General features: G+C 44.8%; 1 protein-coding gene across 1 annotated transcript in view; it reads left to right on the plus strand.

Moving 5' to 3' along the window:
- The first annotated feature begins 3,963 nt into the window (after positions 1-3,963).
- ntng2b (netrin g2b) overlaps positions 3,964-19,542 on the plus strand; it is a 52,410-nt gene continuing 36,831 nt past the window's right edge. The window contains 4 exon segments of the mRNA XM_029444740.1: positions 3,964-4,035; positions 5,316-5,839; positions 5,842-6,072; positions 16,182-16,825. Of these exon segments, the coding sequence (XP_029300600.1) occupies positions 5,774-5,839; positions 5,842-6,072; positions 16,182-16,825 (941 nt within the window). The 5' untranslated portion in view covers positions 3,964-4,035; positions 5,316-5,773.

Consider the following 19,542-nt stretch of genomic DNA (forward strand, 5'->3'; position numbering starts at 1 on the left):
AAATACAACATCACTCATTCATCATGTTGAGGGTTGACGTTTCTATCAGGTTATTGATGCACATTCAAGTGAATTTAGTAAAAGCATATATAGATGTAGAAAACGTGATTTCTGTTAAGAGCACAAACTCTGCAGCGTCACTGCCGACTCGTTAACCTTTATTCATTTGTGAAGTAAATGTTTGGAGCTCAATCATACCAAGTCACGTGTCCAGCGCGGCTGACACCCTCTGACCATCGTTTGAAATCCCTCACACCAAGCGAGCGGGAGGAAGTACTCTGTGAGATGTGAGAACCTTTAAGAGCCGAAACTGGAAGTGAAATGGAGCTTTTTTTAGTTTTTCTTACCTTTAACAAATGTCACATAGTTTGTGACTCGCAGCCTCTTTATTTCCCTCTGCAGCGTCGATTAAAGGCCCGTGTTATTCTGTATCAAAAGCCTGGTACAGCAGCGAAAGCCATATTTGTGATGCTCTATTGATCCCTGAGGGCTGAATTTGTCTTTCAGTCTGGCCCTGTTCACAGAGCAAATAGGGGGGGGGGGGGTCCTCTACAAACGCCTCAGTGGTATGAAAAGGGTTTAGGCTCGTCTCAAAGATGCGAAACGATAGGGAAGGCCCTGCAAGGACAAACTATCGATCTCCCCTGGGTGTTCTGCCAGCGTTTCATACAGAAGTTCATAATTTCCACTCAATCATACATCTCTCTCTCCCTCTGCCCCCGTTGTCTTTTGGCCTCTTTCCTCCTCTGTTGCCCTAAAATGTGTCCAGCGGTGTTAATTATGTAAAGCCCAAACACATGTCATTCACCTCTGAAGTGTGAATTACAGTGTCCTGGCTGATTATACACATCTGTTCCTGCGTTGGCACAACAATGGTGTTACTTCAGTGGTTTCCACAGTGACGTGATTTCATATCAGCTGCTATAGAGAGAGGGCTCTGATATCTGTATCCCACAGTGGTCCCCAACACCCCCAAGATGATAGCATGTCTACTTATGACCAAGCTGCAAATAAGTGCCAGAAACTGCAGTTCCCCCGAATGTCCACTTGAGGCTGTCACTCCCCATAGACTCCCATGTTAGCATGTCCAACAGCAGAAATAAACATATAACTCATCCCTTTAAATTATATTAAAGCTTAATTTAGGTATAATTAAGGTTGTAGCCACTTTGAGTGACAGGTGGGGGGCCGTCTCACGTCACTAGCTGCAAACTGTCCCGGGCTCGACTCTACTGACGATCCACCTCTGTGTGAATTTTTGGATTAGCCGGAAGTCAGGCGGAGTCGGCCATCTTCACCATCTTCACCATCTTCACCATCTTCTCCATCTTCACCATCTTCAACCATCTTCACCATCTTCTCCATCTTCATCACCATCTTCACATCTTCACCATCTTCACCATCTTCTCCATCTTCATCCATCTCACCATCTCTCCATCTTCATACCATCTTCTCCATCTTCACCATCTTCTCCATCTTCACCATCTCACCATCTTCACCATCTTCACCATCTTCCATCTTCCATCTTCACCATCTTCACCATCTTCTCCATCTTCACCATCTTCTCCATCTTCACCATCTTCACCATCTTCACTTCACCATCTTCACCATCTCACCATCTTCACCATCTTCACCATCTTCTCCATCTTCACCATCTTCTCCATCTTCACCAATCTTCACCATCTTCTCCATCTTCACCATCTTCCCATCTTCACCATCTTCACCATTCACCATCTTCTCCATCTTCACCATCTTCTCCATCTTCACCATCTTCACCATCTTCACCATCTTCACCATCTTCACCATCTTCATCCATCTTCACCATCTTCACCATCTTCACCATCTTCACCATCTTCTCCATCTTCACCATCTTCACCATCTTCATCCATCTTCACCATCTTCACCATCTTCACCATCTTCACCATCTTCACCATCTTCACCATCTTCACCATCTTCTCCATCTTCACCATCTTCACCATCTTCCTTCACCATCTTCACCATCTTCACCATCTTCACCATCTTCACCATCTTCAACCATCCTTCTCCATCTTCACCATCTTCATCCCATCTTCACCATCTTCACCATCTTCTCCATCTTCACCATCTTCACCATCTTCACCATCTTCACCATCTTCACCATCTCACCATCTTCACCATCTTCCCATCTTCACCATCTTCACCATCTTCACATTCACATCTTCACCATCTTCTCCATCTCACCATCTTCACCATCTTCACCATCTTCACCATCTTCTCCTCTTCCCATCTTCACCATCCTTCTCCATCTTCACCTTCACCATCTTCACCATCTTCACCATCTTCACCATCTTCCCATCTTCTCCATCTTCACCTCTTCACCCATTCTTCACCATCTTCTCCATCTTCACCATCTTCACCATCTTCTCCATCTTCACCATCTTCACCATCTTCACCATCTTCTCCATCTTCACCATCTTCACCATCTTCCTCCATCTTCACCATCTTCACATCTTCTCCATCTTCCACCATCTTCACCATCTTCTCCATCTTCACCATCTTCACCATCTTCACCATCTTCACCATCTTCCTCCATCTTCTCCATCTTCACCTTTCAATGGGAGATTTCTTCTCTCTTGCTTCTCTCTCTCTCTGTTTTACAGGCATACGTAACTAACCCGTTCATTAAAAACATACTTATTTGAACCCAAACATGATATTCTCCTAAACATAAAGTAGTTGTGTTGCCTAAACCTAAACCAGGTACACATGAAGTCTATCAGAATACCTGCATGTTGACAAATTATTATTATTATTATTAAAAATGTATGTCCTGACATAGTTTCCATATGTGTCCATCTGTAGTCTCTGTTGAACATCATCAGGGTCATGTTTTGTTTGTACTCCTGTTGAGTAACCATAACCATGCACAGTGTTGCAACTCATCACGTGGAACTGAACATGTGCTCAGTTTCATGTGTGGAGGGAGAAGAATGTGATGAGGAGCTCCAGACCTGTGAACAATCACAGAATATATTTAAACTATAAGTTCACTTCTGTATAATAACCCGATATATATCATTAATATTTCATGTGCTGCAGAAAAAGCTAAAGTTAATATCTATAAGATGTTGAGGTGGGTGTTATATGGAATACAACACATTAGATACATACTAATAGTTCACTACAGTCTGCAGCTGCAGACACAGATGTGAGATCACCCTCCACGTACACAGCGTGCAGAGTACGTGTTTGTTTTACACATCTGGAGGAAATGACAGTGAAACTGGACCCCCGACTTCTTACTGGTCCTTTAAGCCGAGCAGGATTCACACCGGACCTGGGGAACAGTTTGGAGCAGGAGCGGAGAGGGGAAGTTGCACCGCCCCGGTTCAGGCAGCAGGGCTGGAGCAGATAAAAGCTCAGATAGTGATTGAAAGTGATGGTAAAAGGATTTAGCCTGGGCATTAAGAGAGAGAGAGAGAGAGAGAGAGAGGAGAAGGGAGGGAGATATTTTCCATAAAGCCTTTTTCTCTCTTTCTTTCTGCCCTTGAGCAGCCCGGGTAAACCCGAGCTTGTAAAGTGGGAAGAGGAGGAGGAGAGGGGGGAAGAAGGGCGGGCACAAGCCTTACCTCAAAGTCAATATTTTATACTTTTGATACTCCCTGACGCTGGATTTCAGTCCTCTTTTCTCAGCCGTTTCCAGATCTAGGACACCGATCTACCGGGCGCAGCCATCCACGGTGTGACAAAAAAGTATCCAGCTGAAGGCAAAAACAAACACCGAGCCGGGGCAGGCAGATAACGGGAGTACAGTGAGGACCGCGGCGGGGAACGAGTCCTGTGGATGATCGGGGGGGGGGATCTTTTTATTGCTCAAAGAGGGAGACGTGCACGTTCAAAGTGCTGAGCTGTCTCGCGGATGCATGTTAGAAGTAAGTGCTTTATCTGATATGATAAAACATCTCGCAACACGATGCATTGTGATAAAGCTCTTTGAAGTCTGCACCGAGAAGCTGCTCTGAGTTATATCCAGGCCACTCCGGGATGATCAGAGTGGTGAGGACACTCTCATTTTAATGTACACTATGTCAGACACACGCATTAATGCATTCATTTGTGAATATATATATATATATATATATATATATATATATATATATATATATATATATATATATATATATATATATATATATATATATATATATTATACACATGTAGTGTAAGCGATGCTGCGCGATGGGGTCCACTACTGTAGAAACTGACACACCCCTACAACACTGTCAGTGCCGGGAAATCGCTTTGGCGACTTCACTTGACAACTGAACTAAGTGTGAGTCCGCAGGGTTGTGTGGGATAGCTTGTGCAAGGAGCTGTCTTCTGGTGATGTGGGATGACCGTCAGATTATGATCAACGAGGGCACACTGCAAAAAAAAAATGGCAACAATTATTACGCATTTATTCAGTTTAAAATCGAATTATAATTAAATTAAGTGAATAGAATCGACAATAACTACTTCCAGAGCAGTTTGTGAAGCTTAGAGTTTAGTATTAAATTACTGACAGTGTGCAGAAGTGAGACACAGTAGTGATTAGGCCTACATTTAATAAACTCCCAAGAAAATAACCTGATTCAAGGATTCAGTTGATTTCTGCGTATAAATCTCTCAGTTTGCATATTTTCCTCATAATTTAAGACAATTGGTGATTAAATGTCCCTTTCAGGTTGATATTTCTTGCAGTGCAATTATTTGAAAACAAACATCTGTAGCTAACTCTCCATCTCCAGCATTGGAGAGCTATAGGAGCAATTACAACTCTGGCACACACAGGCGGCACCCGGCGGCAGCACGTGTTTTTACGCACAAGGTTATTCACAAGATGAAGCGCTTTTTAGTGCGTGTTAAATGTGCAGCTTGTTGTATTAAATATGCCGAATGCACCGCCGGTTATTGCCTGGTTAAACCAAACCTGCCATGTTTGTAACCAACTCGCTGTTCCAAACATTCACTTAAAAGTTCACCTCATATAATCTGAAGCTCTTTTTTTTTTACTTCCAAGCTAAATTACCTTCAATTACTACATAACAATCAACGAGTTAATTATACTACAAAACACGAACCATCTGCATGTATATTTCAGTGACTGACATTAAACTTTTATTCATGTAAAAGAGAAATATCATGCATGATACATTTCATCTCAAACTGAGCTATTAAAAATGTATCCTTGCATTTACTGTAACCGTGTGTCCGGATGTGCTGTATTGAAGAGGGAACATTACTCATCACGCTAACTCTCTACTTTTCTCACATTTGTCCTCATTTCGCCACAGGACAATCAGAGGAGCTCGGCCAGTGCAGAATGTCCAATGGATATACCTGAAGACGCAGGAACTTCTCCGTCATCGTCCCGGACCAGCGCCACTGTTTCCCTGCAGGACGCCGCTCTCTGAGGGCCCGCGGTAACATCTCCCACCCAACTCCCTGCAACACTATGGTTAAAGTGTATGCCGAGATTAATCTCTGTAACATTATCCGCCTGTCCACCCATCGCCCATCTCCCTCAGGAAGTCAGCCGTCCAAAAGAGAACGCGTCCCTCCCTCGGCTGTTTGGGGACCGTCAATATCTGCGAAGAGACACTGAGCGAAAGTTTCCGATACAGTGTTCTCCTGTCATTTCGGGAATTTACAAGCCTGGAGGCGAGTTGTGTCAATTTACCTGCACCTCTCCATTCACAGTACATCAGTATGGCGGTAGGGATGTCCACTATTTCCTTATGATCACCGCTCCATGCGCGTCACCTCTCCTCTGAGCTCCGTGGCCCCCTCACCCTGCGCCGGACCGGCTCCAAACACCCCCCCCAGCCTGCCATGCTCCTCCAGGCTGTGTTTCTGCTGCTGCTGCACTGCTTTGCCTGCACTCTGGGCCAGTACGAACTGTGCAAGTCTCTGGTGAGCACGGATGACGGCTCGGTGTGGGAGCAGTACGCGTGCCAGCCGAAGACCGCGTCCATGAAAGACCACATGCGCATCAAGGTGGATCCGCAAGGAATAACTTGTGGAAATCCGCCGGAGAGGTTCTGCACTCTGGTGAGTTCAAGTCCGGATTTGTATGTTATCTTTAACACATGTATTAATAACTTAAAACATGTGTAGACATTCTTATATAGTGTAAAGAGCTGCTCCACACTCTCAGGAAACCTTGGCTAGTTAAAAACTATTCTTTTGGAAATCAACAAGGTCACACAGGGTTACGCAATTAGGCTGAATAGTGAACATAGTGAACAGTAATCACAGCAAAAAAGGTGTAATAAAAGTCAGAGCAGGATTCACACTATAAAAGCTAGTGGGACCTAAAAGGGAGGACATAAGTGCAATGACTTGGCAGGGCTCGACCTCCCTCAGAGACCTCCGGAGGTGTTGTTTACATTAGTATGGACTTGGCAGCCTGGGATCCGGTTTGATTTGAGCTTCTAGAGGACCTAACATTTCCTCTGGTGAAATGCATAAAGCAGGACCTTTTTAGTTCCAAGGACACTGAAGGGTGAGCTGCAGGAAAACTCGTTAAAATGTCTGCTACAGCAATATTTAACAGACTTTAGCCTGCAGGCTAGTTCCCATCCCGGCTAATGTGAAGTGTAATAATTAGAAACAAGGGTTATAAAAATCATTGCAATCCTAAGAAGACTGCAATTAAACGTCCCCCTGCCTCTTCAGAGGGAAGTTTTATATTTGAGGTTTGACTCACACTGTGTGTGTGTGTGTGTGTGTGTGAGACTGCAAGTCCTCTTGATAATCGCCACACTGCCAACGACGTCCACTCGCTCGGTTGGACGGTGTTGAAGGTGCCAGCCATGAGTCAAGATCTCACAACAAGTGTTTGAGTGTTTAAGTCTACATCACATTATACAAATCCTGCTGTTAATTAGCAGTTTGTAATTTGTGTAACTGGAGATTTGTTATGTTAAGACAGATTTTTACAAACAACCCCCCCCCCCCCAGGCTCTCTCTCTTCCTCCCACGGAGACTAATATCAGTCCTCGGGTCATTCGACAGGAGCAGGAAGGGATATCGTGCTCCTTGGAAACCTAATGGTTAATGATTTGTTTAATGTAGAGGTAGCGGAAACCACTGACGTCTTGAGAAAGCCTCTCCGATGACTTTCTCTTGAGACGGCAGACGGACTGGGGCAAGAGGGAGAGAGATGCTCGCTGCCATAACGTATTGACGTCTGCCCCCTAATGGCCCCGGCCTGGAAACTTCTATAACTATGTTTCTGAGTGAGCGATGATGAAATATTGATGGGTTCCTTAATGGGCTTCCTTACAAGGCTTAGCCATACCAAGGATCCAGAGAGCGCTGATGAGAGGGACAGAGGGCGGGACAGGAAGGAGGCTGGTCTTAGTCAGCACTTTTACATTGGACAGTGGTCTTTATAGTGGAGAGTTCTGGTTCTCCTCAGGTCATCCGTGGCTGTGGGGATTGAACCGGGCCCCCTGGTGTGCGAGCGAGAGAGGGAAGAAGCTGGAAGATGAAAGTTTACTTAAGAAATTAGGGACGTCAAACTCAAACTCCTACATAATGAGAGAGCAGAGCAGCTTTGATACTGTCGCTAGATCATTATTTGACTCAAGAGCAAAAAAAAAGCTTTGCTGGCAAATAAAAAATCCATATTTTTGCATTTATCTAAGAGGAAATCCTGCATATTATCTCTACTAACAGAAGACGCTGCAGCAGGGAGTCCGGCCCATTACGTCTCCTCCGTCTGTCTGTGGGACCCGTCGACGTAGTATCAGTTGAGAGTTATTGGTATAAACATCTTTTATTTTTAAGCCAGCTGCATTTTCGTGCCCCCGGATTTGGCAGCTTTACAGAAAAGCCAGTTTCTTATCTAATTGGTACATTTACATTCACTCATTCAGCATTCCCACAAGTCAAGGGAAAGTCGGGGCACCGGGAAGAAAAGACTGCATCACCCAATGCGCAGAGCTGCTCATCCTTAATAAGACTTGAGACATACTGCGGAAGATGCAAAATAATTCCCCCCCTTCTTTCACAGCGTACAGCGTGTTTCCAAAAACTATGTCAGAATTCACTTTTTGGGGGGTTTGATGTTGAGGCATACTGTAGTTTCCCCTGCCTGCAGGTTTACAGTAGTTTCTGGTCCCTCCGTCTCCACAGGGATGTATTTTACTCTATTTTCCTCCCTTGTTCCCTGGGAATGCAGCATCATCTCTCCTCAGCCAAAAAGGCCAGCATGTTGGCTTCTTTCAACACGACGGGCTTCCAGCACTTTGACGAAGCTACTGTAACCAGTGCCGTGTTAGGAGCTTCACTAGTTTCTTTGTAGTTTCTCTGTATGATAGCTACGGTGGAGTCTTAGCGTGCAGTTGAGGATGATGGAGTAAAGAGATGTGAGGGGGGTGAGGCGGTGTGTGTTGCAGAGGGGGATAATGATGAGGGAGAGGTGAGGAAGATCCAAGCTTAGCTAAGCAGAAAGATGAAATCACACCACAGTTCCACGAAAGTACACACGGTGTCGATATAGAAATGCTGCATTCAAAAAGGTCTCGTTGTGTTGTTTGTTATTTCGCTTTTTGATTTTGAACCAAAACCTTCAAATCAAGCGTCTCCCTCGGGTCCCGAGAACAGAGAGCAGCCGAATGCAAATAGGATGTGTGCATGTGTACGGGAACGTACAGTACTGTGTCGTCAGCGCGGACCAGTGTGAAACATTTTTGCACGAGTTGGCCGACAGCGCACAGTTGTATGTCTAAGAAAGACACACACACACACACACACAAAAAACACACCTTCCTGTTCCACAACACATTTGCCCGTTTTAGAAGGTAGAAATCAGCCAGCTCTAAAAATAGACATGAGAAGAGAGAGAAGCCGCGCAGCAGCGGAAGGGGAGCATGCAGGAAGGGAAGGAAGATGGCAGCTGGTAGCGTGGATCAGTGCTTCCCAGACTGGGCCTATGGCCACACTTCATACTCCCTGCCCAGTGTAGACCTGCCAGGCTCGGCCGGCCTGCCCTTCCCAGCAGTGGGCCATCAAGGCCGTGCAAAAGGGCCACCCACACCCAGCAACGGGCCATCCCTGATGCACCTCCCCGGGGTTAAAGCTAGCCCAGGTGGCCAGTTTCCTAATAATACACCCTCGGAGGTGAGTTTGGGAGCAGCGTGAGAAGGTTTGACAGTGCAGGGCATAATTAACTCAGGGAACAGAGAGGAAGAAACAGACAGCTAAAGGGAGCGACAGAGAGAGTGACTGTACGAACGAGGGAGGTGGGGGAGGGTGTAGTGATGTAATGGCATGGCTTGCTTCCCCATTAGGACACAGTTGAAAGTGATCAGAGAGTGTTTAGATGTGTTGGCAGAACGGGAGGATAGTTATAAGTGAGATTTATCCCTGGCTGAGGTGATACTAAGAGGGATTGGCCGCAGGGGCTTAGACAGCCTGAGGTGAACTTAGCAAACATCCTCGTCTCGCCCATCAGGATCTCAGGACTGATGTCTGTGTGGAGAGGACGGACCATAAGCGGTGCAGAAGCTACACAGCCTGTGTTTGTTCGTGTGTGTGACGGACAAACTGACCAAATATTTGAGTGATAACTCAAAGGGAGATTTGTACCTGGTTGTTTGTATCGTCTTTGTGTCCTTTATTTGTTCCTAAAACTTTACTTCCCACCTTCACTGTAGAGACGTGTGCGAGGCAGCCTCTTAGCTTTCCAGAAAATCTTCAATGCAACAGAATCCATCTTGAAAACACAGACAGAAAGAAGTCCCCTGGAAGTGACTGAAGACAAGTATTTCAGAGGATTTCTGTTGATTTAAAACTTGCAGGAAATCTATAGGAGAAACATGCGCTTATTGCCCTATTTGACATTTTCCTGGAGTCTGCATTTCCCCAAAGAATCTGAGCAATAGAAGTGGAGAGTAAACCAAGAAGTATGATAATAACCAGGTTGACAAATAGCAGAAGTTTCCTTTTACATCTCCAACACAGCTCCTTAATTATAGATGAATTACGCTGATTGTACATGTGTTGACATGTATGAGGAAGGGAGCACGACTGTGACAGGCTGTATACAAGCTTTAGTGGCTGCAGAAGGAGCCGTGTGAAGTCTCATATATTGTCATGTCGGTGGAGAAACAAGTGACCTACTAGCCCGCTGAGGCTCAAGGCTACATGAGCATAACACACCAGCATCTCTGATTGAACTGGTTGATTTGCATTGTGGGTAATGTAGGCGCCAGGTTTTGACAAGGTTAGAATGCGTAACATAGTAAAATATCTCTGGTTCTGCATCATTGTTTGTGCATCATGAGTCTAACAAAGTTAAATCAGTGGAGTACTCTTTAAGAAACACGACAATTATATAATTTAAAGATCTCTGTTGCACAAACACACGTCATTCGTCTGCCTGTTTCTACATCTCCTCCTCCGTGATTGGTTTAGATTTAATAACAGACAGTAAAAGATAATAGCTTTTACCTGAAGTCACCTCATCACTGCACTCAGTGAAAAACCTCTTTATTCTTTCAGTGCACTGCATCTGCTGTGAGCATTACCTGAATCCTAAGATGAGTTCTTAATATAACTCGTCCGGGTCCGACTGTGTGGATCTGAGCGGGACAAGCTCTGCTGCTGCTTCAGCACAGCACGGTGTCCTCGCTCTGTCCTTCTTCTCTCCTCCTCCAGCACAGTCACACATGCCTACAGTAAACATTTACTTTTGCTTGCACGCACACACACACACACACACAGAGGCATAAACAACACCCACCCATGCAAACACACACCTCACACACACAATTACACTTGCCGACTGACACATTTTACAGCCAGCGAATAATCACCGTTTTCAGGTAATCAAAGTTAAAGGATTAGTAATGCTGCATGTACTTCACACATACACACACACACACACACACACACACACACACACACACACACACACACACACACGGTAACAAGAACCTCTTGTATGATGGAAAAACCTCCAACAAAATAAAAGATTAACGTTATAAGTGAAAAAGCAATATCCCTTTCTCTTCCCCTCTGTGGCTTCTTTAATGGGAGGGTCATTTCATTCGATGTTTCACCAAAACAAAATAAATTGTGTTCTCTGAGTGTGTCCCTTCCGTTATTCCCCCTGCTAGCAATATAACTTAGAAACTTCTATAAGTGGAGGAAGAAATAAAAAGGAGAGCGAGGGCAAAGCGGTGACAGAAAATATTGTTTTTTGCTGGGGGGGGCAGGAATAGTCATTAAAGCGACTGAAGAGACGAGGAAGGGCATGCAGAGCGCTTCTTTCTTCACGCTTTATTTCTGTGTAAACACATAACGGCCGCTTGTTTTATTATTATTATAAAACTCATAAAGTCCGAGAGCTCGTTCACAATCAGCTCTAATAGCAAGAGGCAAACTTTAACACTTGAGGAGTTATTAAAGCCTGTTTACACTCACTTTGTTATCCCACCAGTGAAAACAAGGAAGTCACTTTAATCGCAGACGCATCATGGCGGCTGTTGTCGTCGTGGAGACAGGATCCCAGCGAGGATAATTGCTAGAGGGGCTTAGCAGCGCGGGCCACCTGCCGCAGCAGTTGGCCGGGATTTGTGGGTGTGTATTTATGCCTGTGTGTGTGTGAGAGTGTGTTTGTGGGTGTGTGTATCATGGCATAGATATAGTGGGTGCAGGAGGACAGGGCACACAAAGGGCTTAAACTTAACCTCACACAGAAGTCTCTCATGGGGGATTAAAAATAAATGAGTGAAATCTACTGTATATTACATACGCATCATCTGGAGCTAAACCTGACGCGGACAAACACAAATGTTTGATTGATCTTTGCTAGTTTGCGGATTCGCCTGCACACACACACTTTCTCTCCGTAAACACACACAGCTAACCTACATGGAGCTTGTGTTGTGCTTGTATCTGGGACAGTGTGACAATAGGATTTGTAGGTCGAGGGTCATCCCAAGAACAACAGCCTACTAATCCAGTCCCGTGTGCGTGAACGTGTTTCTGGACTGAGGTCACGGGACGCTCTAATGGAGGGAGCGGCTCTGCTACATTACCGTCAGCTTTCAACTGAGCGTAGCGACTAAAAGAAGCCTTCATCAAATTATTCTTTACCTTTTCCGGCTGCAGTTGTTTGTGAGCCTTGTAGATTATCATCCTAAATGAGTTTGTGCCGACGGTGATCTCTATCTGAGTCAGTGCAAGGGAGATAATTGGGTTATCAGATAGAGGACAATGCTACTATGTCGTCCCAGTGAGGAGAGAGATGGATTATCTGCAGCTTTGGGTGCAGAGATGCTGTGGTTTCACTGTTTTCTTCTCATGCATTATGATCCTGCACAGCGTCTTCTGTGCCGTACAGCATCCCTCAGCACCGGCTCAGCGTTTGCTTATGTTTGGAGTTTTCCCCACTCTGCGTTGTCACCATAAATCAGATGATTTATAATCTCGACCTCGCAGGATTGTAACTTTTGCTTGTGTTATTAGACCGCTAGAGTGCGTTTGACTGACTGCTCACTTCCACCCCGGTACAGTCCAATGACTTTATTCAGAAGGCAGAGCCGTCTGCCGCTTCCTGGCAGCAGACGTGAGAAAGTGAGCGTCTGAAAAGAAGCGGTGACACATGATCTGTGCTCCCACTGTACATCGATATTATGCAGTATTGCTTTCACGATAGAGCTTACATCATACAGGAGAAACTGCTGTTTAAAGTGATACTGCATCCAAAATCTGTTCAGTGTTGAACTGAATCAGCCTTTGAAAGTTGGGTCAGCTTGAATTCATGTTAGTCGCAATGGAAAAGTAATAAAACATCCAAATTCTTCTCAAGCACTTCATAATCCGCTCTCCATCTGTGCCCTCAGTGTGTTGCAAACACTTCCAAAATGGCTTCACACACACTCTGCGTCTCAATCCTCACACATAACTGTCAAACCTTCCCACCCAGGATGTAACCACAAACACTTTGCAGACACCTTTAGACAGATTTTAGGGGGAATATCCCTTAAACAGTCATTATGCAATCTAATTCTACAGTGCTGAACTTAACGCTTTTGCAGGATTAGTTCCATCAATTTGTGTAATTTTTATTCTCAGTGTAACTTAAGTGTCTTCAGTCGTGGCAGTAATGTGATTAATGGATAAGTAGGTGGGTTAATATTATGCGTCACACTAATCAGAGTAAAGATAAATCTGCACATTTATTTCTGTGTTTCCAGGATTACCGCCCATTAAGTGTCTTTTTGTACATAATGTTTAATGTTAGATGTGTTTTAGAAATCTCCAGACATCATCAATGCAGATTAATCAAGTGTATTATGATCAGGGCCTGTATTTATCTTCAACGGCTAAAGATCAAACTTTAAGAGAAAGCTTTTTCATAAGAAAAATGTAAAAGTATGTTTGATTAACATCATTTAATATACAAGTGTACGCTATATTTAGAATATGTTAGTCGCTTTGTCGTCAGATAGCCCTTTCCTTTGTTCTCTTCAAAGCCACCAGGCTCCATTGACAAAATCAGTGATTTAACACGGGAGCTGCTGGTGTACCGCTGCCTCCATGAGTTAGTTAGTTTGTTTCATTGTGTGACGTTGGTGTTTTTAAGGGTTGTTTCCAATTCACCAAAGTCACGCAACACTAAACAAACTAACCGATTGAGGCAGCGGGAGACCAGCAGCTCCCGTGTTCTGCTGGGTAAAATCGCTGATTCTGTCAAAGGAGTCTGGTGGCTTTAAAGAGAGCAGAGATGGATACAAAGGGCCACCCTCTTGTGTATATGTTAACTGAAGCAACATGTGTAACTCGTAATTCACTTTTAATGCATCTTAACTGTCTGTACACTTAATTAACTCCCCATAACTAATCCATATTTATCTATACGTTTTATATGATGCATATATTAGATTGTAAATTGCTACTGCAGTTATTAAGGATTTTACACAAATAAAATGAAGTAAGATCTCTTTTTGCAGAATAACACTGCATCACTGAGTATGATGATAAAAGATCTGATTCCTGCCGTGCGGCCGTGTGATGGATCATGTGATCACCTGAGAGCTGCTCTTAAAGGTTACTATTACTCTTTGAGGAGTGAGTCGCTTTTAAATCTTATTTTTCACTTGTTTTCTCCTCAGTCGGCTGATAAAGTTTGATAAATAAGGAACCAGTGCTCTACAGAGTCAGCGACACAGCAAACTGCATTTCTTTTATGTAGAAACATACTGTATAATTTATAATATCTATTAAAGTAAAGCTGCTTTCTTTTCCTGTAGTTATTTTTCTATAATTGCCATTTCTTTACCAAACAGCTTTTCAAGATGAGCTGGTCACAGTTTTAAACACCGCAATTAGAAGCAGTAATAACACGAACAGCAGAGACAATAAGACGAACAAAACAAAGAAGAAAGGGGAAGAAGAAGAAGGTGGAGGTGCAAGAAGGATATTTTAAGACCTGCTCTGCACTGCATCAAGAGCTTGTTAAGGACGCAGTAAAATTTAGAAACACTATTGGATTCCTAATAAATAAAAGAAGAAGGATAACATCAGCTATAAAAATGAAATCAGTGTAAAGAAAACAAACAGACGAGGTTGCAAACAGTCAAGTGAAAACTTCAGCAGATAATTATCAACATAAATAAAATAGATTTGTTGTATTTAGAGCAGAAAAGTATTAATTTAATCTCAAGCATTATGAAATGAGCCAGTGGCTGTGAGAGAAAGTGACAAACAATACAAACAAGGAAACCCTTTGATACAGCGAACGACTGGATAAATATTGAGTAACATAATAACCCTTTATCAGTATAATTAGGACATCCTGAGGGCGCGACGAGACTTCTGAATGTGATACAATCTAAACAGCGTCAGGGCTGCGTTTTGCATATTAAGCACCAGGAGAGATCTCTGGGATTTCTGTCTGTAAATATGTAACTTCTGTGCTGATGTGGATGTCAGACAACTGGCTTACAACAGTAAGCTCCATCAATGTGACTTAAAATATCTGCAAATGTCTTGAGAAAGTTATCTGAGGGGAAGGATTTCAAATTAAAGTATGGTGAGAACGCTCCATAAAAAAGGTCACGGGGAGGTACGGGACCTTATGCAACGTGGAAATGTAGGAATCTGAATGAACTGATGAATGAATTAGAATGAAGGACGATGAGAGGATGAACAGAGGCATCTCTTCGTGCAGGTGGAAAGAGGCTCTATGTGAGGAGTGTGAGTAATCCTGTTGACTTAGGAGTTCTGTAGAGGGGCCGCGGCTCGAAAGTCTTGGCATCACTAGAAGAAGCGGATCAATTCTCTGGAGTTAAAAGTGCAGCAGCACTCTGCTGTCTATGCAAAGACAGTGACGATGCACGATCCTCTTGACCTTCACACTTCCTGTTGTGTTGTTTGGCAACTTTACTTTTAAGCTACGGGTCCCTCGGTGCATCGGTGACGAGGTGAAGGCACGCACTCCGACTGCACGCAGCGGAATAAGTATACGATCACATAAAGAGAAAGTCTGCGTGCGGCCGGATGACCAGATCTGCGAACATGTTCACTGTGTGGCAATTACTCTGTCGTCATTTGGGAAATATGCATGAAATAATATAACGAGAGCATTAACATTTGCATTATATTAGTTCATAGTATGTTTATATAACTGGGTGCATATTCGGCCATTGCTTTTCTGAACAACATGATGAAGCTTGCTGGGCGCTCTGTACCCGATGGTACTGAGCGTGCAGAAAGAGACAGAGTTCAATAAGAAGAGAAGAAATCTGCAGTCATTGGTCAAATAAATCAGAAGCTCAGATTCAAACAGGAACAGGTTCATACATGCCTCCAACCAGCTGGAATTAGCAGGCGTGTTGCTTTAGCAGAGCAATTTGTCAAACTGAACATATAAACTGACCAATCACAGTTTAAACCTCTTCAATCGAACCAAAGAAAAACGTCTCCACACAAATATTTACTGCCCAATTGCACTGTTTGGTTCAATTATGTTCGAGGGTCACTTTTGCTTTTCTGGACTGGAAAACAAATTGAAAGCCAACAGTCGTGTCCCCGGTCATGCAACGGTGTGGGTTTCAGTTTTTTAGGGCCACAACTACTTCAAATGTAAATAACACATGTATCTTCTGACTGACGTGTTACTGTCTTCCTCTCTCTTGTAGGAGAACCCATACCTGTGCAGTGACGAGTGTGATGCGTCCAACCCAGACTTGGCCCACCCTCCTCAGCTGATGCAGGACAAAGAACGCAACGCTCTGCTCACCTACTGGCAGACGGTCACATGGAGAAGCCACCCGGAGCCCCTGCTGGCCAACATCAGCATGTCCTGGAACAAGACTCTGGAGCTCTCCGACGACGTCCTGATCACCTTCGAGTACGGCCGTCCTACCGTCATGGTACTGGATAAGTCCATGGACCACGGGCGCTCCTGGCAGCCCTACCAGTTCTACGCTGACGACTGCATGGACGCCTTCAACATGCAACCCAAACGTGTGGGTGACCTCTCGCCCGCCAACATCACACGGGTCATCTGCACCGAGCAGTTCTCGCGTTGGGTCGGCTCCAAGAACGACAAGAATGTGAAGTTCGAGGTGCGGGCACGCTTCGCTGTGTTTGCGGGATCTCGGCTGCAGAACATGGACAGCCTGTACACTCGCATGGAAAGTATGAAGGGATTGAGGGACTTCTTCACCTTCACCAACCTGAGGATGAGGCTGCTCAGGCCCGCCCTCGGAGGCACCTACGTCCAGAGAGACAACCTGCTCAAGTACTTCTATGCCATCTCCAACATCGAGGTACCTGCCAGGTGAGGGTCAACGATTAGGGATGCATGCGATCGCTTCTTTTAGCTTAACAGAATACACTTGAAGCTAAATGGTGCACTGCAATATAACATCGATAGTAGCAGAAAGGAGACCAAATTCTCGAAATGTTGCTCCTGTACGAGTCTACAAACCAACCAATCAGAATACACTCGTTATGTAATCGCCCTTTAGGACATTTTCAAAACATAAGAGACGTGCCTCGGCTATCTTACACGCACACAACGCACATGACTCATCTGTGTGACATGCAGTAAACACACACAAAGTGTCAGGTAAGAGAAGCGTTCCTCACCTCAACGCTCGTGTTGGTGCAAAGGATAAACTTCTTCAGCAGGAAGTGCATCCAATGAAAACGATCTCCGCTCATTTTTCAGCTTTAAGAGCCACAACGCTCCTTTGTGTTGGGGTAGCAGCTGGATCTAAACATCGGCAGGTAAAACTATCTGATGCACTGATATGCGTTTACACATATCCCCTGGAGTAACGTGTTTACACATGAAAGACTAAACACTACCAGTTTGTCCAACGTGCCATTATTCACATCAAATAACACTCAGGAAGCATCCTGCATGTTGTTGAACGTCTTTTCTAAAACATGACGTGTGAAGGAAATCCACCTGGTGATGAACAACACACACACACACACACACACACACACTCACACACACACACACACACACACACACGCAGCCTCTGATCTGAAGGTGTTAAAAGTGACCCCATCTCTCTCAGCATGAATCCTGCTGTGCCTGTCACCGGCCTGTGAGAACAATGATTAATGACAGAAACATACGGCCTCTGTGGTCTAACGTAAACCGCCATCCACATCGTGGCGGCGGGGCCGGGAACCCTTACATGGCAACTTTGTGACAGTGAAGGATGCTCGGGGCCGTCACACGCCTGCTTAGCATCAACAAGCCATCTCTCCTACCTTTCAGAATTATCATTCCAATCAATACGGGAGGCTGACATTTGAATGGTATTTAACATCCGTGTTGGGAGCGTGTTTGTGTGTGTGTGTGTGTGTGTGTGTGTGTGTGTGTGTGTGTGTGTGTGTGTGTGTGTGTGTGTGTTTGATATGGATGGTGGGTGAGAAGGGGAAAGTGAAAATGAGCGACTGTGGGCGTCTTGTGTGTGTGTGTGTGTGTGTGTGTGTGTGTGTGTGGATTCAAGGTATGGGGGGTTGTTTGATGAAGTCCTGAGTGGATGCTGACACAGCATACACACACACACTCTCACACACACACACACAGCCCTGTGGAAAGGGCCTGCAGGTATTGATCACAGCCACTTTTCAGGCTCAGCACAGAATCAGAGCGAGAGGCCGATACCCTCGGGGTGAAACAGTCCATCACCTCAACCAGCACATTTAATAATCAACCAAGCCTGTTCTGAAATATTTGTGCTTATTTCTTTATTTAGTAGTCCACAAGTGCAGCACATCTAAGAATTTCTCATCCGTCTCATGTTCCCCGCTGTGCTGCTTTGCTTGAAACACCCTCCGACTCTGGAAGCTCCCAAAACATCTCTTCATATTTATATTTCATGAAAACTTTCTTAATTTCTCTCCTCGTGCAGAAAGCTGGTGGTTAGTGGCAGCTGGAGATAGTGTCAGTATGTGCTAGATCTAATGACAGAGGACCCACATTTAGCTCTGTGGAGATGACTGAGGCCGGTCCGTCTTCCGCCCCGGCCACCAGCACCTCCCGTAACATAATCACTAATCAATAAGTTATTCTGGGCAGCCAGCAGGAGTATTAGGTGATAGTGGTGGGGGGTCTTCAACAGTACAGTACAATCAAGAGTGTCTGACGCTTACGGCTGGGAAATTGATTTTGGGGAGCGAGACGATTAGTCAATGTTCCCTGGACAAAAGGCTAAGCTATTTCATCTCATCTCATCTGGCCTTAGTAACATATTGGGATTTCCAATGCTTAAAATTTGAATAATGAATATTCCACTCTGCCGGTGCTCCGGCAGGGACGGAGCACTGAAATGGGTTTTATATGATCAAGAGCGAATGGCAGCGTACCTTAGGTCACCGCTGTAATGAGATATGCTGGCGTTATCGATGGAGAGAGGGTTGTAGTCACTTCCTGGACGTATTGCATGTCCCCGGGCCTCCAGCTGTGGCTCTCTGGCTGAACCCAGTAAAAGTCATTATTATTAGTTAACTCTTCCTAATGACCCGAGTTGAGTCTGGACAGAGACAGCAAAGCACTGATCAGCCAGTGTAACATGTTACCTCTCGGGACGCGGCTCTTTCATCTGGAGAGAGCTGCTGCAGGTATGCAGTAAGTCAGGTACTCATACTGCTGCTTTATCAATACATACGTAACCGGATAGGCCATTGAGTGCAAACGCAGGGAAGCTAGGTTTGATAGGGGGGGGGGAGGGAGGGTGTACATTTAGATTTGTGGATGCGATGAGCCAGCTGGATCCTAAACAAGTTGTGAGAGGGCGTTAAGGGTGGAGGGCAGCCAGAGGTGGAGCGAGGGCTGCGAAGGAGAAGGTCAAAGTCGATTTATATTCGATTATTAAAAGATTCAGCTTCACACGCTTTGTGTTGCAAAGTTCTCCCAAGGTGAACTGTAATGAGCGACATTACCGACTACAATATAAACTCTAAGCCGAGGTGTTCTGGGTTCTGAAGAGCCTCGGGCGTCACGCTCATTTCACACGCTGTATTCCACCCTTA

Source organism: Cottoperca gobio, chromosome 12, assembly GCF_900634415.1.
Source record: "Cottoperca gobio chromosome 12, fCotGob3.1, whole genome shotgun sequence".
NCBI classification, from domain to species: domain Eukaryota; kingdom Metazoa; phylum Chordata; class Actinopteri; order Perciformes; family Bovichtidae; genus Cottoperca; species Cottoperca gobio.